The 21833-nt window shown below is 55.3% G+C and overlaps 1 protein-coding gene across 1 annotated transcript in view; it reads left to right on the forward strand.

The window, feature by feature from the left end:
• The first annotated feature begins 2446 nt into the window (after positions 1–2446).
• Positions 2447–21833, forward strand: part of LOC119107202 (formin-2) — a 52532-nt gene continuing 33145 nt past the window's right edge. The window contains exons 1-3 of the mRNA XM_037230602.1: positions 2447–2502; positions 3148–3242; positions 18180–18344. Of these exons, the coding sequence (XP_037086497.1) occupies positions 2447–2502; positions 3148–3242; positions 18180–18344 (316 nt within the window). The remainder of the gene's footprint in view (positions 2503–3147; positions 3243–18179; positions 18345–21833) is intronic.

Below are 21833 nucleotides of genomic sequence, written 5' to 3' on the forward strand. Positions count from 1 at the left end.
CAGGGCGCCAGCCGTGTCCGGTGGCGGCTGGTGCTGGCAGCAGGGCGCCAGCCGTGTCCGGTGGCAGCTGGTGCTGGCAGCGGGGCGTCAGCCGTGCACGGGTGCAGCGTGCCCGGGACAGCCGGACGTGATGCATCACCGAGCCAGAGTTGCGAGCCACGCTGTTACATGATCCATGCGTGATTGTTTGCGTTCCTTGGTGGTCTTCTGGCGTGAGCGCTGGTGCTTATGGGGCGTCACACTTGTTTTAAAGTTTGGTCTGTGCCGTGAAAAAAGACCGCTCGAAACGTGCGCGTCATAGCGAAGCAAATCTTTGCCAAACACATACACGGCGAAAGTACATCATGTTTATGCGTACATACGATCATCTGTAAGATCATCTGTGACAGTGGCTTGGTGGCTATGGCCATTCGGTACCGTACCGGTGTGGTACAGCAACAAGGTCGTCGGATTTCCATCGGATTTCCATGCATTTCTTGCTTTCGTGAGCTGGCCGGCGCATCGGCTGCCAGATCAGCAGGGCATTCGTCGTCTTGGTCCCGGAGCTGGCGACCGAACCGACCGGGGTCGCACGCGCCGTTCAGTTCGCGGCAACTATTTGTCGGATGACGCAGCGGGACACAATTTGAATCGAAATGCTCTGAAATGCAGTTCTGGCACTGTAAAGCTATCCGGTAATCACATCAGGAGTTCAAAGGGTGGACATGCTATCCGTCAGATGTGCTCATGTCCACGGACCTGGGCACTGCGGGTTTAGAGCCGATCCCCATAGTATGGGTTAACACGCGCCCGGATGGCCGGTTGGTACCTTTCGCTCTGGTGGGGGTCAGGTTTGGCCCCCCTGAGATCTCAGTAGCTAAGAGGACTAGAGGACACCAAGTTCATAGGGTGTGTTGATATGTACGTGAACTCGCTTAGGTCAAAGTTTGACGTTCCATGGTCGTGACCTTCGGGTCAAATAAGGTCAAACAAGGTCAAACTTCAAGCTGGTCTTCAAGGTGTCCCCAGACCCTATATACCTGGTCTAAGCAAAAGGTCACATGCTAATTTAAAGTCAGTGACCTTGTTTAACCTTTCGAAAGTCATGATGACCAAAAATAATAGAAGACTGCCTTGAGTTGTGCATTTGAATAAGCGACAAAGATTACGCTAGGCGGTATGTTCCTTGAAAACGGAATGTTGACTTTGGTTTATTTTAGGTCAGTGATCTATTCTGATTGTAAGAAGTCCGTGGGAGATGCCTTATGCGGTGCCTGCAATCAGTAAATCCGAAATGAGCTTCAGAAGCTACTACTCCATGTAGCAAGCTCCAGGGTAATGAATAGTTGGTTTTGACCTTCATATCTGACCACAGGTCAACTGAATTTGGTCATTCTATTGTTGCATTACCTAAGAGAGTATCTCTTAGAGTAAGAGAGTATGTGCGGGTGTGGATGCCGTGTGCTACTTAGATCAACGGCAAGCTCAAACCGCCGTCCAACACCGAGCGGCTGCCGTCGGATTGAGCTCTGAGCACGGTCCCGGCCGGGCCCGGCGAGAGAGCGCCGCTCAGCGGCGCCGGCCGGCCGGCCTCGGCGGCCGCGGCGCGCCGCACCGCGCCGCGCCACTGCCAGGCAGACTGTGCCGCAAGTACTTCGCGGAAAGCCGCCGGCCAACTGGTTGTGGCGGGGACCCGGCGGCCGGCGCGGCGCCTTTTCCTTCCCGGCCCGGCCGCTGCGTTGTCATTTTAGTTGAATTCGCCTCGGTGAGCGCAATCTTCGGCGTGGCCCGACGTCCCAGCGCAATCGGGTGAGACCTGCCGTCCGGCTGGTTGCCGTGGGGCTGAGAGCCTCGCTACGGCCGTCATCCGCGCGGCCTGCTCTGGCTGTCACTCCGCGACCTGCTCTGGGCCTACTCTGGCTGTCGCTCCGCGGCCCGTCTGCATCGGTCCACCTGTTCTAAGTGTGAGGGGCGGAGGCTGGAGTCAGGGGCGAATTTTGATCCGTTGTCCGGTGGGTGTTGCGCATTATTTTATGACTAACGGGCTTTCATTGTTGCTTTGGTGTGTTGTTACTTCCATCTCATGTCGTTTTAAGTGTATCGTACTGTCCGGTTTCATCACCAGCGCCTTCCATGATTCAATTCTTCGTGAACATTTCGGAATCCCGGACATAAATCTCCGCTGGCAATGTTCCAAACGCGCTGCTTTCTTATTCAATTCATCCGTGGCTCTCTGTGTAAATGATACCTAGTCATAGCACGGAACTGCTTTTGCGAGCCACAGGCATCTTTCCTGCCCTCCGCGGCTCATATTAGTGGATAGCATGCCGCCGTCCGGCCCGAACCGGTCCCCCGAACTCGATTTTTAGCCGCTCGGCCGCTAAAAATCACGCAGCAGCTGCCGTATATAACAGGCCTGCCTGTGCTTCATGGTACAGAACAGCCTATTTTGCTGGCGGCGGGCGCCATGGCCAATCTGCTCGTGCTGGCTGCCCTGGTGACGCTGGGCGGGAGCCGGCCCTGGCACTGCCCGCCCGGCCAGAACTGCCCCCGGCCCGTCCGCGCAGTCGCCTCAGCTGGGATCGCCTGCTGGCCCGGCTGCCCACCCGCCCAGCTCGCCGACAGCACCTGTTGCGTCCACCAGCGCCGGCCCAGGCCAGGGTCCGCCGCCGCCCGGCGCGGGCCCGCCGTCCGCCGCCACCCGGCGCGGGCCAGGGTCCGCCGCCGCCCGGCGCGAAGCCACCAGCCGCCGCCACCGGGCGCGGGCCAGGGTCCGCCACCACCCGGCCCGGGCCAGGGTCCGCCGCCGCCCGGCCCGGGCCAGGGCCCGCCATCACCCGGCCCGAGCCAGGGCCCGCCGCCACCCGGCGCGGCCCAGGGTCCGCCGCCGTCTGGCGTAGGTCACCGTCCGCCACCGCCCGGCCCGGGCCAGGGCCCGCCGCCACCCGGCGCGGCCCAGGGTCCGCCGCCGCCCGGCCCGGGCCAGCGTCCGCCGCTGCCCAGCCCGAGCATTTCTCCCCTGTCGGTACTGGGCGCACCGACAGCTAGCTCTGCGCGGCCGCCATCACCAGCCGGCCCCAGCGTCTCGCCTCCGCCAGCACCAGCGCCAGCGCCGCGGGTGCCGGCCGCCATCGGCGCCGTGAAGGCTCGGCCACGATTTGGCCCCAGGGTGCCGAAGCAGCTGCAGGATGCTGCAGCTGCCGGCGAGGGCAAGGCCGAGTTCCAGAGCGCCTACGACGCCTTCATCACGGCCTCCAACATCGGTGTGCCGCACCCGTCGCAGCCTATCCGCATCAGACCGACCACCGCCCCCATATTCTCTGCCCCCCGGCGCGCCCTCTGCCCCCATCGTCGCCCCCGTTCTCACTCCTCCCAACCCCTTGGCTCCTGGCTACCCTGGCGCCCCTAACCATGTGCTCCCTGGCTCCCCGCCACCTCCTCCTATCGTCCCTGGCCCTTCTCCCCATCCTATCGTCCCTGGGCCCCAGCCTTCTCCTCATCCTATCATCCCCAGCGCTTCTCCCCGCCCTGTCGCCCCCGGACCCCAGCCTTCTCCCCATCTTGTTCCTGGCCCCGCGCCATCTCCCCGTCCTATCGTCCCTGGCCCTTCTCTCCGTCCTATCGTCCCTAGCCCTTCTACTCATCCTATCATCCCTGGTCCCACGCCATCTCTCCATCCTATCATCCCTGGTCCCACGTCATCTCTCCATCCTGTCGTCCCCGGCCATCCGTCCTCCGCCAACCACATCTTGCCTTCGCCAGCCGGTGCCGGCGTCACCATGCCCGCCGGTTACGGCTCCGCTGTAGGTGTCACGACCGCCGGTGCCGCCGCACCAACCGTGCCTGCCGGCCCCACCGATGTCGTGCCGTCCGCCGCCCCTGCTGACCCGGCCACCGCTGTCGGTATCGCCGGCCCTGCCGGTCCTGCCGGTCCCGCCGGTCCCGCCGGTCCCGCCGGCCCCGCTGGTCCCGCCGGCCCCGTCGGTCCCGCCGGCCCCGCTGGTCCCGCCGGTCCCGCCTGGCCCGCCGGCCCCGCTGGCCCGGCTGGCCTGGCCGGCCTCGGCGGCCTGGCGCCGGCCTCCCCGAACGCCGTAGCGCTGGGCGGGCCGGCATCGCCTCAGCGGCGGCCGCCGCCGGTCAAGTTCGGCGGCTCCCGGCCGGGCGTCTCCGGCCTGCGCCGGCTCGACTTCAGCTCCGATCTGTCGACTTCGCACCTCCGCGCGGGTCGCCGGCGCCCACCGGGCCACCTCGGCTAGAGCGGCGTCTGGCGCCCCCCTCGTCGAGACGTCCCCTGCGAGGTCTGCGACTCCGGCCGGCGGCTGCCGTAGGCGCGGCCAGGCTTACTGTGATGTTTTGTTCCACGCTCCCGGTCGCGTTGACATGCCGTGGTGGTGAATATGTCGTCGACTGCTTGTTTCCGCCTGCATGCAGTGTAACCGCTCCTATAAATACAGATGGACGCCTGCCGAGTGTCAATGGCCAGCGGCCCTGCGGAGAATACAGGGACGCCAGGACGCTGGTCACTCATCAGACCAATCTGACGTGGTCGACTGTTGGGTGTACAGCAAGGGGCCGAATAGAAAGCCAAGTGGCCATATGCCTCGAAACAATGTCTGAATGCTTGCGATTTTCTGCAAGGAACATATGCGTCGCCGTGCGCCGTGCTCTGAGAAGTCGTGCTCCTCCTTTGTCGCTAAAATCAGTCGCAGTCGCTTCGTTTGGCTGTTAAATCGGACACATCTTATGACTCAAACGAGAAGCTTCGTGTGCATCTTGACGCCAGTAGCCAGAACCAGTGACCCTCGAGGATAGCACAGGTCATCGAAGCCCAGCATGAGTCATGCACCCTAGGGCATGCTTGTGAATACAATGCGTAAACAATGAGGCAATTAGCTGAGTCATCGGCGGGTAAAATGCCATTTTTTATTGGGAGGGGATGGCGCCCACTTCTTGGCACACGGCGGTGACACGTACGCGCTAACGCCCACGCCGTGGATGAGCAGTGTGACCTGACTCAGCTCACGGGAGACGGCCGGTCTGCCACCACGGGCTCAGCTCACGGGAGACGGCCGGTCTGTCACCACGGGCTCAGCTCACGGAAGACGGCCGGTCTGCCACCACGGGCTCAGCTCACGGGAGACGGCCGGTCTGTCACCACTGGCTCAGCTCACGGGACACGGCCGCTCTGCTACCACGGGCTCAGCTCACGGGAGACGGCCGCTCTGCCACCACGGGCTCAGCTCATGGGGCACGACCGGTCTGTCACCACTGGCTCAGTTCATGAGACACGGCCGGTCTGCCACCACGGGCTCAGTTCATGAGACACGGCCGGTCTGCCACCACTGGCTCAGCTCATGGGGCACGACCGGTCTGCCACCACGGGCTCAGCTCACGGGAGACGGCCGGTCTGCCACCACTGGCTCAGCTCACGGGACAAGGCCGGTCTGCCACCACCGGCCAAGTATGGACGTGGCAGCTGCTGTGTCGAAAAGCTCGTTGCGCGTTAAAACAGCACGACTTTTACTTTCACACCCATCCTTGCTCACACCCTCACGCAGACTGATATGGGGCCAGCGTCAGGTCACGCAGCGCTCAGCCAACATCGGAGCCAGGTGCCGACCCAGGTCACGCTGGCCACGCTCTGGGCGCGGCGGCCTCAGGCGGCGGGACGGGACCCGAGCAGGGCGGGCCGCGCGGCCGGCGGCCGGTGTTGCCATCTGCTGTGGGAGGGCTCGGGCGTCCCAGCGTCCCGGTACCTGCGGCGAGGCGCGCTCGCATGATGTCGGGCGTTTGGGGATCTTGGCAGATGTGTTGTACTAAGCGCTTGACGCTCTTCTGCTTAGGTGATCGGGCATTTGGGTGTTTTGGCTCCGGTACTGTCGGCAACTTGGCCGCGTTTCACGTGCGTGGAAAATATGCTTTGCACCAAAATTCACGCTAACATGATGGAACATTGGCAGGCAACGTTATGGGGTCTTGTTTGAGTGCGGCGATCATAACTTATTATTTGAAATATTATGAGAACGTCACATGCTATCTAACCATTCCGATTAGTGGTTATCGGGTATTCAAACAAACGCATGTCTTGCTAGTGCTGCAATACACAATCAACGGAAGCGTACGTTGTTTGGATGGATTGCACGAATGCTTAGTCTAAGTGTATTGTATTTGAAATGCCTATTTTGCACCATCGACGCCTAGTCAAGAGCTTGAATGACGTATTTTACGATGACAGCAGCGTCCTTTCCTTGTGAGGTAACCGCACTTAGGAAGCACCCACGGAGGGGTGACTTTCAAATTCCGTTGGCGTCAATCGCCCACTGATTGCTGTATTTCCTTTCGGCTGACGTCACTTGACGGATTTGTACAACACAGACGGTGCCCCGGAAGCGCATACAAATATATCGTGATTGAGAGCAGACGACAGCAGTTGTTTTTCTACGTTTCCTAAGTCAGATGTCGCCGCTTTTCTCGACCGCGAGCCGTGCCGATGTGAACTTATGCGCAATCGGGCGCGGATGCCGAGTGCAGGTCTTGCTGCCTTGATCGGCGCCGCGCTGGTGTAGCGTGCCGGTGTGAGCGAGGCCTGGCACTGGTTTTTACTGCCTCGAACATTTACCTGTGCCGGATTCGCCCACCAAAAAATGTGTGAGATTGCTCCAAAGGAAAAAATAAGCGGGCAGCGAGGCCGTCGGCGGGCACGCCAGGACGGACGCGCCGGTGGCGTGGCCGCCATCGCCAGCCGGCCTGGCAAAAATGGCCGGACAAAGGCGAGCCCGGCCGGCGACACGCGACCTGTCAGCCGGAGCTGCCGGCGGCTCCGGCACAGCACGCTGCCCACGGCCTGCGGCTCCGGCTGCAGGAGGACCTCCGGACCCCCCAGCCGGAGCTGCCGGCCGCTCCGGCACCGCACGCTGCCACGGCTTGCGACTCCGGCTGCAGGAGGACCTCTGGACCCCCCAGCCGGAGCTGCCGGCGGCTGCGGCTGCCGGTGTGTACTGCGTGCAATGCCTCGCCCGCCCTGCTGCTGAAGGACCTCCGAGGCAGCGGAGATCGTAGCTTATGTGTCGCGTGCGTCGCTGTCCGGCGACGGCCCCCGCCTCCGCTGGACGGCCATGTTTGAGGTCAAATTATGTCACTTTTGGCGTGCTGCTTTTGAAAAGATTATCTCTGAGCTCGTTAAGTGTGTAGCTAACTGGCGAGTTCCACCTCGCGTGTTCTTAGACGACAGATGTCACCCGAGCCGACGGACGCGATGGCGTTGCCAAGCGACAACCGCGGCTCGCGCCCGAGCCTCAAAAGACACTGCCAAGGACTGCGGCGCTACAGCTGAATCTGACCTGCCTCCCTTACCGGTGCAGCCGAGCCTGACCTGCCTCCTTTACCGGTGCTGCCGAGCCTGACCTGCCTCTCTTACCGGTGCAGCCGAGCCTGACCTGCCTCCTTTACTGGTGCAGCAGCCCCGGTTCACGTCCACGTTGGCCCGCTCTCCAGGCTTGTCCGATGTCCACCAACGGCCTGCCTCGTTTTACCGCCCAATATTTTCTTTGAGTGTGTCGATCAGCGGCCTGGTTCGCCCTTGGTTCCCTGGTGGCCGGACCATCCAGCGGGGGGAGGGGGGGGGGGTAACGGTCTCCCGTTGAGCAGGGCGGTGCCAGTCGGACTTTTCTGCTAGGTGGGCGGCACCAGTCGGACTCAGCGGCTCGGTGGGCGGCGCCAGTCGGACTCAGCGGCTCGTTGGGCGGCACCAGTCAGACTCAGCGGGTCGGTTGGCGGCACCAGTCGGACTCAACGGCTCGGTGGGCGGCACCAGTCAGACTCAGCGGGTCGGTGGGCGGCACCAGTTGGACTCAGCGGCTCGGTGGGCGGCACCAGTCAGACTCTTTGGTTAGGTGGGCGGCACCAGTCGGGCTCTTCGGTTAGGTGGGCGGCACCAGTCGGGCTCTTCGGTTAGGTGGACGGCACCAGTCGGGCTCAGCGGCCCGGTGGACGGCACCAGTCGGACTCAGCGGCTCGGTGGGCGACACCAGTCGGACTCAGCGGCTTGGTGGGCGGCCCGGCTCGATGGGCGGTCCGTGCCGCGTCGGTTTGACTGGACCTGGCGCCGCTGGCCTCCGGTACGAAAGCGGGGAGGTGGTGCTACCGTGTGCGTCCAGAGCACGCCGGCTCGGACGGCGCCAGAGACGACAGGGGGAGGTGGTGCTACCGTGTGCGTCCAGAGCATTCGGGCTCGGACGCCACCAGAGACGGCAAGGGGAGGTGGTGCTACCGTGTGCGTCCGGAGCACTCCGGCTCGGACGGCGCCAGAGACGACAGGGGGAGGTGGTGCTACCGTGTGCGTCCAGAGCACTCCAGCTCGGACGCCGCCAGAGACGGCAGGGGGAGGTGGTGCTACCGTGTGCGTCCAGAGCACTCCGGCTCGGACGCCGCCAGAGACGGCAGGGGGAGGTGGTGCTACCGTGTACGTCCAGAGCACTCCAGCTCGGACGCCGCCGGAGACGGCAGGGGGAGGTGGTGCTACCGTGTGCGTCCAGAGCACTCCAGCTCGGACGCCGCCGGAGACGGCAGGGGGAGGTGGTGCTACCGTGTGCGTCCAGAGCACTCCGGCTCGGACGCCGCCGGAGACGGCAGGGGGGAGGTGGTGCTACCGTGTGTGTCCAGAGCACTCTGGCTCGGCAGCGGACCGGACGCCGCCAGAGACGGCAGCGACCGGCCGGCAGTCGCCGGAGGGTGACGCTGCACGGCACGCCGTGCTTCTGGACACAGCATCCGGCACCGGCACGGGTCGAGTCCAGGACCCCTGGCGGCTGTCCAAGACCATTCTACTGCTGTTTTGGACCCGTTGGTAAACACTTCTCTCAAAACTTGTTTGAAAACGAATGCAGTAGCATCACTCAATGTGTGCAAGTGCAGTTGTGAGTTCGGAATTTTGTGCCGAAATGGCCTTGAAGCTGTAAGTCTCCAGTTAACACCTTTTTTATTTGGCTCTAATGGGACAACTTCCTGACTTATTTTTTATCACCCTGTTCGTACAGCGTAAAGTGCGTACTAAACGTGCTGGACCTTACGGGCATGCCAGGTAGCCAATGGGGGAGGGGGGAGGGGGCCTCGGAAAAGCCGCGTCGTCGCGTGCTCACGCGCGCCACGTCAGCCATAATTCAAGTGATGTAGCTGTCAACTCTTTTGTATTGGGGAGCAAACAACACTAAGCGCAGACGTTATGTGCGTGCCGCACAAGTAGGGGCCCACACTACTGTGTCTGATCGTTCAACAGTACACGCCTTTTTTTATTCATGCGTTCCTTGCGATGAACAGGGCAAAGCAGAAACTGGCAAATGATCATTTCGTGTATTTTAGTACAAACACCAATCAGTCGTCTTGTATGCTTTGACGTTTCGGCGGACTTTGTTGCATAAAATGTTTCTCGCTGCTATATGAACACCAAGCGTGGCTTCGTTCATTTCCATGGTATGGAACATCTTTTCCCGGACATCATCCGACTCGTTTGGATATTCTGAATCCGAAAATCCCATAAAGCTGCCAAAGCTTAGAATTGCGAGCCTGCTAATATATCTTGAAGTATTTTTGACGTGCCACTGTAGATACACTTATAAAATGCATGCCTATTAATCATAGCAATCTTGCTATTTTGATTACTGACAAAGACGGTAGTGTCACCGGGGGATTTTTCCAATTGATCCAGGTGGATATGTAAATATAGATCAATCTAGGTCTTGTCTGTGGCCATTGTCGTAGTTCGGTTACGCAACACCCTTCCCCATGCTCAAATAGTTCACTTCCAAATGGATTAGTAATGGCCCATGGCAGACTGAGTATCCGCGGCAAACTTGCCAGGTGCTGATGATCTGGTAAAGGGCGGCCGCCTTAACTAGTTCGCTTCTGTCGTTTGCAATTTCGCACAGCTCACTTCTCTCTTCTTCCCGTCATTCCACTGCTTCGGAGTGCTCGTAACATGCGAAACTTAATGAATAAAGAATATGACGTATCCTAGCCAGATTGTATCGTTTTGTGAGAACTTTTTGGTAGTGGTCTGTGGAGGCTTTTGTATTGTAAACAAACATAAAATATGCGATAACAAAAACCAAAACAAGCAGGAACGCAAGCTCTTCTATGTTTCGAACTTCGCTAGCCTGGTCATTGTTACCGAGACAGCTCTGTGTCTTTCATTGTAGCTCACTCAACAGACCGATGTGCACTTCTGCCCGCTCAACCGGCCCCGTTGAGTCCGTGGATCCCGCGTTGACCCGTGGCCCCGCGGGTACATCTTCGCTTGATCGCTTCCCAGCAACAGAGACAAACAGCAGGGAAATGGCGCACTACCCGGCCGTCCCAAACGCTCATGGCGTTAACAGTATCAGAGCTGTGATGTCCTCTAATTAGAAAGCCCAGGAGCCCTCCGTCCTCGAGTTAACCGGGGGAGGCCCCACCTCCAGTGTGTGAGCATGTGCATGTATGGTGCAGAGAATCGCAGTTTGAAAATGGGAGACGTCCTCGGAGGTGGAACATTCGAATGAAATATGTACTTAAAGGAGATGACTGATAGTCACTGATGTGGCCTGGAAGTGTTAACTTCCGTTCATTTTCCACATTGTCTAAATATAAGTTTGGTAATCAGAGGTATAATAGACACCAGGCGTTTGCTGCACTTCCGTAGTCCCGATACATGATGGCATCTGGTGTCTAAGTGACCCCCGACTCCCAGATGATCGTTGCACTTGTGCGATCATGAGATCATAGGATAATATCGTAGCATCGTATGCAGGAATCGTGTGACATTGGAGGAGGGTATGCGGCCTCTGGTATATGCGGGTATGTGTGATGTATATCGGTGAAACCCTGTCCGTCAATTCACTGTTCAGGTTCTCCCCCGGGCGAGTCTCTGCAGACTACGAAGCTATGATGCCGTGCACTTAATGTGAACGTGGTGAAAGCTAAGCTTTCGACAATTTTCAGTGATAAGCGTTAAGGCACGCATTTGGGAATGTTCCGATATGAAGCGGTGGCCCTGTCGATGCCATGGCGCACCGCAGACCATCGGCTCGTGCGCCGCTCTGCTGCCAGGGCCGCTCCCCCGCTGGCTGCTTCAGGTTTGGGACGCGCTCACGTATATGACGTACCGCTACCGTGGGACCAGAAGTTCGGTACACAGCTGAAAGGGTACCCAAAGAACTTTGACGAATGACTTGAGATTTTGTCAAAAACAATAGCCTATTTTGTGAAATAAGGAAGACAGACAAAAAGTTTCAGTTTCAGCTCGATTTTCCTTGTTTTTGTTACCAAATCTTTTATGATTACCGAGGATAAGAGACACATGCATGCTCGTATAATTCAAATATGTAGTTCATGGTGCATTGATCTGGCTCCAATGCATGTTTTTGTGCTGGTTAGGAGACGGCCTGTTTGGCCAGTTGTGGCAGTTTTGAAGCAATTGAATGATGGGGAACGATGGAAACTTAGGTAAACGTAATGATTAAGGAAGATTAGTTCTGATAACCATTTGGTACCAATCAACCGCCTTGCAAACGAGTCGCAGATTCTACTTCCGCTTTTGTTCATTTTTAACTTGTTCGGCAAGCGAGACGTTTGGGTAGCGAGTGTGCTTGTGCATTCGGTAAACGAGATAAAAAATAATTAAATCTTTGGCATGGGGAACCTCACACAAACCACTTGGGAATTTCACTTGGCTGATGCTGTCATCATTGTTTCATCATTGTCATCATTGTGATCATCATTGTTGGAATCAGCACTCGTATGTTGAGATCTGTCCATTACAACCTGATCATTGGATCGACATTTAATGGTGTCCGGACACGTAAGCGAAATTAGGGAGCTTAATGACACGACATCGGTTAGTGAGTTGTGACATGATGGTCATGGACAGTTACGTGTATAAAGGTTTATAAATAAAACAACTAAAGCCTTTTAGTGCTTTTGAAATTTGCGATTTTAGCAACAAGGATGAGATATTCAAAATAAGCATGTCTAGACATGTCGGATGGTGTCCTACAATCACTTTTCCTCGGAAAAGGGAGATGCGTGACGGCAATGGGCACAACATATGTCTGTTTTGTCGTTTTCTTCATTTTTTCATGTAACCTTACGTATTGCACGCATCCCCAAGCGATCCACTTGAGGTAGCGCCCATTACAAATGTGTGTTCATATAGAGGAAAGACGTAGAGCATAGGGCTGAAAGCCTAACAACACTATCGGGTGTGACGCGTCATGGGCCGTTCTCGAACTGCCAATGGTGAGGCACGTCCGTCCGTCATGGGGTGCTTCTCAATGTGAAGTGACTTGGTTATATGCTTGACAACGTGTGTGCACATCACCACCGTGGGATTTAGCAGATGCATGTGGAGAGGCGCGGGGGGCAGGCACTGGTTACTGAGAGGCCCCACTTTGTTGGCATGCATGGGTTGAGGCCTCTTAGCTGCACTCCGCATTTGGACGTCGAACCCTGGGTTGGCGCACTGTGAGGAGTTGCATCGCTGTTACAAGGCCGTCTGAAGGCCTTCGGAAGTTGTTTTACGACGCCGTTGGTGCTCGGTAGTAGCTTTTCACCACAATTTTCCATGCTAATGACAGTGGGGGAAATGATGTCTAAGCAAAGAACCTCAAACCCTCAATGTCTTCGTCACGAGATAGGTATTCTATAGCATCAGCAAATGTGTAAGCCGCGTGATTATATGGGAATGGCTGAACTTCTCAGTTCAAACCCGACAAAAAATTGATAAAAAATCAAACACATTGGTCGGCGCCACATAAGGAAAAATTGCGATAAATAGTGGGTGTATCGTGCATTTACGGCATTGTGATTTGGATCGTGATTACGAATAGCAAGCGAATTGATCACTTGGATGGCTTGAGACATTCCATCACCTTGATTGCGTCAAGGTATCTTTCCAACAAGACGCTAAATCATTGCGTTACATGTCCTTGTCATTACATTATGTAACTCAAAGAATTTATGCAAGGATGTTTAGAGTGCCGGGCTTGTTGTTGCTCAGGTCCTTTCAGGGTTGTTGCTCACCGGATTGGTGACTGCCATTTTTGTAGAAGGACCTGATAACGGGTAAACGATAACCGATAACTGTCTATAACTACAGTTAGTTTTATGCCTTCATATTTTCCTGATGTTCGAAATGGTGTATTTTGTCCAGCTATTCATACAGGAAAACAAACAGCTGCATGACTGGAAAGCGGTCCAATTTGTGATGGTTCCCAGTTGAACAAAGGAGGACGTTTTGCCGTGATTGTATCACGGATGTGGACTCCCGGACGTGAAGACGTCCTGCGGTAGGGGCTCGCAGGCAGCCGTTACCCCGCGATACGATCACGGACCTGGGATCCGGGTGTGGATGTCGCCCCGCCCGATGTCGAGGAACGCCCCCGTCTCCCGAGTCCGCGCCCCACACGGCAACAACCGGCTTCCAGCAGCATCCCAGGACGCACCCCGACCCTCACGACACGAAGCCGATGGCGCGCGGTCGACAAACTTGGTGGCACAGGCTTCCCAGCATGGTCTCAAGGAATGTTCATGTGGTACAGTATCTTTTGAATGAGTCATTCGTGTTGTGCGTAGACAATTGCTAATGCATGACATCCCCTTTCATCCTAGGCAAGATCACGTGGGTCTCTATGTGGGCAGGCTTTGTCTCCCACAAATTGGGAACAATAGATTAAATAAAGCGGATCTTTCAGATACTTCGTCAACGCGGAACATGGGCGGCAGTCAGCCGGAAGTTTGATTTGTCCTGTCCGTTACTTGGACCGCTGGACACCAAAAGGATGCCGCTTGTTTATTTACCGCATCGTCGTCTCGAGCGCTTGGCCCATCTCTATAGACGTAGACAGGCGCTGGTGGCTGAAAACATGTCAACCTTTGTGATGGCTAGTGCAGCAGTATCGACAACGTTATACAGCACAGGATGTTTTGATATCAGACGCTGTGGCGTATGAGCAAAATAGCCATAATGGATAAAGTAATGCTGCTTGCCGAGCAGTGTCGTCTTCAGCGAGTGGTGGTGACGTCATTAGTGGGTGGTGGTGACGTAGTTCAGCGCGCGTGTGTACTGAAGTTCAATGTCTGTCTCGCGCCGTTCACCAAGAAAATAGCCCAGACTATGTCATTAGTCCCAACATAACCTTGAAACACGACAGACATTCCAGAGCAGACAGGTGTCGCTGAGGAACGACTATCGCGCGTCCTCGACCAAGATAACGTCTGGACGTTCGACGTACTTTTTGCATGTTGAAGAAGCGATGGCGCTCTCACTTCAGACTGGATGGACTTGAGTGGCACGTGGCGCCTGCAAATGGGCACAAACGACGCTGAAAGTGTGCCAGACTGGCATTTCGTGCGTGCTGGGCAGTTCGAATCACTGCCAGTGGTCAAACCCAGCCATATACGGCGACTCTTTTAGGATATCTCGTCCGTACAGGGCAGTCAAACCGCATATTCGGATGTGTCAAGGCCTTCTTTGACTATAAACGGTACACATGCAGCAACTTAAATGAAAACGCGTCAAAGTCAATCGAGGGAAATGCGGCGGCGATCTGACGTGGACGGTTGGAGGCGGACAGTATTACACTCCGCGAACCGGCGTACAGAGTGACCTGCGACAGCGATCTGAGGTGGACGATTGGAGGCGGACAATATTACACTCCGCGAACCGGCGTACAGAGTGACCTGCGACAGCGATCTGAGGTGGACGATTGGAGGCGGACAAATGACACTCCGCGAACCGGCGTACAGAGTGACCTGCGACAGCGATCGGAGGTGGACGATTCCACACGACTGCGAACCGGGGTATAGAATGACCTGTGACAGCGAACTGGGCCTGACGATTTCACACGACCGCGAACGGGTACAAACACGCCCCTGGCTAGAGCTGGCTAGCATACGCCTCGTCGGGTGCACGCCTGCGATTACGAGCGAGCGGGTCCCCCAGAGACGCAACGGAGCGACCCCGAACCAGCCACCGGAGAGGAGCTCATGCATGATCACCGCGGAATAATGAGGGCTGGGACGGAATGGAATTTGCTGTCCGTGGATCTCTCTGTTGGCTGGATTGCTGGCAGTTTTACCGTGGATAGTGTCCTGAGAAGCAGGCAAAATCCGGGTTTGGTGGTTCAGTTTAGCCACTTACGAAGCTACATTCAGCTGGAATGATGAGATTGTCGACGCGATTTCTTAGCTGCCGAAATTCGGGAGCTAGGATTTGTGACAAATCAAAGGACAGGTGTCTGACATTGTTGATACAGATGGGGCTTTGCAATGCGTGAATACTGTTCCTCATTGCCATGCCATGTATTTAGCAGTGATCAGGGCTCTGGAGTGTTTTTAATGCCCTGCTTTTGGCTTCCTGAAGCACTCACTGCGTTTGCTTGCTTGCTGAGCAATTTCTCCCAGTTGATGGTTCTTACCAGTTGATTGCCGTACCACTGTTCTTGTCTTGCACCCATACAGGAGAATATTAAACTATTACCTCGTTATATCTGCTTTCGCAACACTCCTCCCCCGCTATACGCTGCGCGTCTTGGCAGCCAATGCTTTTCAAAGTTCATTTTCCCACGCATTGGCGTTACCGATGGTCTTACATCACCCGATGTCAGTACCTGTGTAACTGTGGACCGGTACTAATGTGCCTGTCCTGTCAGCTTCATGGCTTCTGCCACATGAACCATGCGCTTCTGGGCTGATATAAGGTAACCTGAGTTTTGTTTGTTTTTGCGGCGTGATAACGTTGCAAGTTCCTGTCGTTTTATGCTCCGGCAGGGGGGGGGGGGGGGGTAACCGATTCCAGATTGACACGCAGCAACTCATCGGCTGTAGTTGTCCCTGTTAACACGAGCCGCATACCCAGCATATTCACGCCTCGGTCAAATTAGGTCTGAGTCAGCGTAGCGTGCCCTCGTGGAAGTAGTTTGTTTCATCGGCCACTGGGCTCGCTCGCGGTGTGTCAGTCGCGGAACATTTTCGTCGTGCTCACTTTATAAAATTGGTTGAGGGGCTAAGCCAATTAAGTTGGCTTACCCCGCCCCAAGATCCTGATGACTCCCGGATTTCAGCCACTTTAATGGGCGCGTCCGACGTCAAATTTGAAATACAATGGTTTGATCGGCTACAAAATCGGTTTGATGCTGAAGAACGACTTCCCTTTTGAAGATAATGTGATAATGACAATGAGAAAACATGAAGATGGTTGTATTGATAGTGATGTGTGTTTGGGTGCCTAGTGTACCAGCAGTTTAGATACCTCATGCATTTGATTGACCTAGTATTCCCCATTTTGCTCATATGCATTTGGGAGGGACTCAAAAAAGCATTGACTGGCCTCAAAGTCAGCGTAGGGGGCTCAGCATCCCCAAAAGTACACAAGTGACACCGTTGTTGGTGTTGTTGGATACACCCAAAGTTGTCATGTATTGTTCTCGTTATCTTTGTTGTTAATTGTGAAAGTTTTGTAGATAAGAAAGAAAACAAATGTGGGGTCACATACACAGAAGATAATGGAAGCTTTACAAAAGTACATATTTCTTCAATTTTTGGTGCCCTACCGTCTGGAGGCTACCTACTTTCTTGAACTACTCGCTGTTTCCCCGACATGGTCCATGTATGGAATGCATGTGCCATGTGTAGTTTTCATTGCGCGTTTTAGAAAGGTACTCCGTTTTTAAAACAATGGATTTGATTGTTAGCGTACCCAATACATTTTTTTTTTTGATTTTCTGTGAAATGGTTGGTATGGTGGTGTGAATGAACGAATTGGATGCTGTAAAATATTAGGACAGTGTAAATGAGTCTGTTTACGATGTCAGGTCAGCGTAATCAAGCGGGGTCATTGTTTTAAAAGCAAAGTGTTTGTCATCTTTAAGCCCTACAGTCTATGATCAATCAGTGTGTCAGTGGCTATTTGTAGATGTTTGTTTTTGTATGTTGTAACAAATATTTGCCTGCTGTATGGTCTTTGTTGAAAACGAAACTTACCCCTGGACACCTGAAATGGACCACACGGCTCAATATCTCATAGCATGGCTTGTATCTCCACACGGTTCATGTATCATAGGCATCTTATATCTTACAACATATCTCAGGCAAGGCAACGAGATAAACTGGGAATGGGTTCTCATACTGGATACTGTTTGGTAGCCCGATGGCAGATTCCTCTGGTGGATGTTGCAGTGCGGGCGGGGAAGGGGAGATGGTTTTGGCGACAGGGTGTCAACCGCGCGGTATGTTGGCATGAGTACACTACAACGTTGCAGCTGCATTGATGAATGTTCTCAATCAAAGCCGTTTTTTGCATGAACGCCCAAAACAGGTCAACACGCTCTTGCTTGGGATAGCAGTTCCTCGACCACCCTTCCGTTGATGACGACAGTATCATTCCGCTGTCACGGGTGGGCTAAATGTATTCGGACTCCGCGGTAAGGAAAGTCGAAATGAGTGCATTCCAGCGCCATGAGTAAGCGGACGCCATTTCGATGTCGATCTCAGCGACGGGGAAGTTCCGCGTCGGTTGACACCACCGGCGGCATGTTGGTCCTGATGACGCAAGGGGGGCTGGGCCACATCGGGCTGCTTCTTCCCCGGTTCCGGCGCCCGCCCCCGTCCCCCTCTGTAGCCACGTCATGATGACGCAGGCGGACCGGACCGGATCCGGCTGGTGTCCAGCTGCACTTGTCGTGGTTCCGGCACGGCCCCAATGACTCTGTCCGAATAGCTCATCGTCCTTCGTTTGAAACGGCTGGACCAGGCCGCCATTTTTCGGCTTTGTTTTATCTGCGGACACTGTCACACGCGCGTGCTTGTGTTTGTGCCCATGTGGAACGCCCAGTATGTCATTGACGTAGAGTCGTTCACTGCGAAGCACGCTGTCTCGGAGAGGTCTGGCTGACCAGTGTCGGGCAACCATTCTCAGGCCGTGGCGTCTCTTGTGAAACGTGGCCCACGCTCTAATGACGCGTTCGGGCGGGCCGTGGCAAGGGTTGTGCTTTCTCATGATCCGAATCCGGATGGCGCAGCTTGCCACGTACATTCGTGAACAAAGCAGATCTGACAGTGGTGCTGATGAGCCGTTGACCGCTGTTTTCAACCGAGTGTCTGTCACCGTAAGAAGAGTGTGGCGTTTCGCCTGGCGCCGCGTGCTGAGCGTGTTCCGTCCTCGTTCTCAGGTGCAGACGTCGAGGCGCACCGGCGCAGCTCTGCCGGCGTGTTTGGCGATTCCAACGTCCTACGCAAGGTGGCCAGCCTCACGCACACGGCCAGTGGTCAGAAGGTCGTCCGACCGCGCTACCTGCCGGAGAAACTCGACTTTAAACACTACGAGAAGTTTGAAGGTGGGTTGGCGCGGCGGCCGCGTCCCTTCTTGCTGACGGTTGCCACACAGCCGTTGCTCTGTGGCCGTGGCGGAGTGAGTTGCTGGGGCCCAGCAGCACGTACATCAGGGCGTGGCGTGACCTGATGACCGTCCCCGACGTCCTTCGATTAGGAGGGGCGTCCTGTTGGGGCCCAGCAGCACGTGCGTCAGGGCGTGGCGTGACCTGATGACCGCCCCCGACGTCCCTCGATCAGGAGGGGCGTGCTGTTGGGGCCCAGCAGCACGTGCGTGAGGGCGTGGCGTGACCTGATGACCACCCCCAACGTCCTTCGATCAGGGTGTGTGTGCTGTTGGGGCCCAGCAGCACGTGCGTGAGAGCGTGGCATGACCTAACGACCACCCCCGACGTCCTTCGATCAGGAGGGGTGTGCTGTTGGGGCCCAGCAGCACGTGCGTGAGGGCGTGGCGTGACCTGATGACCACCCCCGACGTCCTTCGATCAAGCCCCGAGACAGACCTGCAATGGTTCAGTGCGCTTTTGCCGGTGTGAGGATTTCTAACCGAATTATTCCGATTTGACTGTTGTACTGATTTTTTTCCGTAAGGTATGCTTGTATTGCGTGATGTAGATCATGGTGCCTGTGGTGTCATAACATTGTCGTACAGCCATCCAATTATTCTGGGTTTTGTAGCGATGTGAAGCCACAAATCCATTGTTGGTATGTGGAACACATTTGAAAAACTCTTACAAGCTTGCCAATATGTATCGTACGAAAACCACCTTTCCCTTGTAGTGCTTACAGCCGTGCTGTTGTCCAACACACATGATAACGACTTTTTGGCTGGGCAGAGCCACGTCAGGGTCCCCACCACGGGTCCAAACCATGCACTAGATTGTAGTCTAACAAACGCGAAGCACACTAAGGTATATGCCATTAAATGTACGTTTTATATACGTTTTCGTACATACATTTAGAAAGTATGCAGTAGGGCGTATATTTATTATGCCCCGATACTGCATGCTTAAGTTTTTGACAATCTTTTTCATGCATTTGCCATAGGTATGATGTTTGATTCCAGAAAGTGTGATACTTGTTTGCATCTTTCTATTCTCATTAGATAGCGCTGGCGCTAATAATGCATTTATCCCTAGAACTCATTCTGGCGGGCCCTTTTTTACTGCGAGGGAGTACGCAGCAAGGTTTTAAAGACTCCTGCCTGCTTTGAACGCTGCATATAATTAGTTTGAAATGGTTATGAAAGCCTCGTCCCTCCGATTGATAGAAAATCGCATGCCTGAAAGGCAAAGGACAGTGTACCGAAATGTCAGCGACGCCGTGCAAAGGCATTCTTTTGTTGAATATGCAAAATATTTGCTGTCATCTGGATCTGAGTATGAGCCAGCGTCTGCCACCTCGTGTCTGATAGAGTTGCGTGTCCTGGTCCTCGAACCATTGGCTGATGAAATACGAGCACCATACATCGTCGAAAACGATCGGTGTTTTGGTCGGTGTTTGGAAACCTGCAATGGATATCAGAAAACGATCGAGGGCGGTGAAATAAAAGACACGGCACGTTGGCATGCTATTTGCTTTTCTCAAAAAGTGTTAAAGCATCATAATTTTGCGACAGAAAGCTTGAGTCCACACGTTATGCCTCCTATGACGTCATGTGGACTGCATTCAAACTGGCTGCTTGCCTGCATGGGACACGGTTAGCGACCGTGCCGCATCGAACTCTCCGTACCTGTGACGGCACCGCCCCGTTCAAGGCCCGGAGAAAACTTGTCTAATGGCAGTCGCTGCTGTGAACGGGATGGTGACTTGTTACTCGACGCTATCAGCGGGGTAGGTCAAGGAACTGCTCTGAACCGACCATCTCTGGATGGTGACTTGTTACTCGACGCTATCAGCGGGGTAGGTTAAGGAACTGCTCTGAACCGACCATCTCTGGATGGTGGCTTGTTACTCGACGCTATCAGCGGGGTAGGTCAAGGAACTGCTCTGAACCGACCATCTCTGGATGGTGACCGGTTACTCGACACTGTCGGCGGGGGTAGGTCAAGGAACTGCTCCGTACCGACCGTCTCTGGATGGTGACCTGTTACTCGACACTGTCTGCGGGGGTAGGTCAAGGAACTGCTCTGAGCCGACCGTCTCTGGATGGTGACCTGTTACTCGACACTGTCGGTGGGGTATGTCAAGGAACTGCTCCGTACCGACCGTCTCTGGATGGTGACCTGTTACTCGACACTGTTTGCGGGGGTAGGTCAAGGAACTGCTCTGAGCCGACCGTCTCTGGATGGTGACCGGTTACTCGACACTGTCTGCGGGGTAGGTCAAGGAACTGCTCTGAGCCGACCGTCTCTGGATGGTGACCGGTTACTCGACACTGTCTGCGGGGTAGGTCAAGGAACTGCTCTGAGCCGACCGTCTCTGGATGGTGACCTGTTACTCGACACTGTCTGCGGGGTAGGTCAAGGAACTGCTCCGTACCGACCGTCTCTGGATGGTGACCTGTTACTCGACACTGTCAGCGGGGTAGGTCAAGGAACTGCTCCGTACCGACCGTCTCTGGATGGTGACCGGTTACTCGACACTGTCTGCGGGGTAGGTCAAGGAACTGCTCTGAGCCGACCGTCTCTGGATGGTGACCGGTTACTCGACACTGTCAGCGGGGTAGGTCAAGGAACTGCTCCGTACCGACCGTCTCTGGATGGTGACCTGTTACTCGACGCTATCAGCGGGGTAGGTCAAGGAACTGCTCTGAACCGACCGTCTCTGGATGGTGACCGGTTACTCGACACTGTCTGCGGGGTAGGTCAAGGAACTGCTCTGAGCCGACCGTCTCTGGATGGTGACCTGTTACTCGACACTGTCAGCGAGGTAGGTCAAGCCACCGCGCCCCAGTTTGAGATGGAGCGTCATGGGCCATGCTACTGAACTGCCCCTAACAAACGCTCACTGCTGCTTTACCGAGATGTTTCCGCGCAGCGGTGCTACCATCTGTAAGCTCATTTTTTTTTGCGTCCTTTCAGCGTCACCAGCTAATGCTATTTCGAACAAGTTAGCCCCAACATTCACCAAAGTGACAGCTGTCATTTCGCGGACAGTGATTGCGGACTAGTAGCCACGGCTAGGGCGTAATGTGAAGTAGTACCTGCGGCTAGGGAGTAACTTGGAGGGATAGTCACGGTCAGGAAGTAACTCGTCCAATTAACAACTCTGTCTTTCATTGGCGGAAACGATTGGGTCTGATTTGCCAAAAATGTGACGTTTTTATTTTGCTTTGCACGGCAGCATAGGTAACGGGTTAGAAGCATGGCAGGTCTGTTTTTCAGTCTGGTCAGTGACGGCTGACAAACAGCGCGCAGCGACTACTGCCACGAAGGGGTCACCTTGATCATGCACGAATGGCGAAATTCACATGCTCTGGTGTAATGCACGCCTCTTTCAGAAAAAAGTTTACCCACCCGTCATCAATGCCGTCTGGAATAACTGCCTTAACC

This window comes from Pollicipes pollicipes, unplaced genomic scaffold, assembly GCF_011947565.3.
Source record: "Pollicipes pollicipes isolate AB1234 unplaced genomic scaffold, Ppol_2.1 Scaffold_2555;HRSCAF=2994_pilon_pilon_pilon, whole genome shotgun sequence".
Lineage (NCBI taxonomy): Eukaryota > Metazoa > Arthropoda > Thecostraca > Pollicipedomorpha > Pollicipedidae > Pollicipes > Pollicipes pollicipes.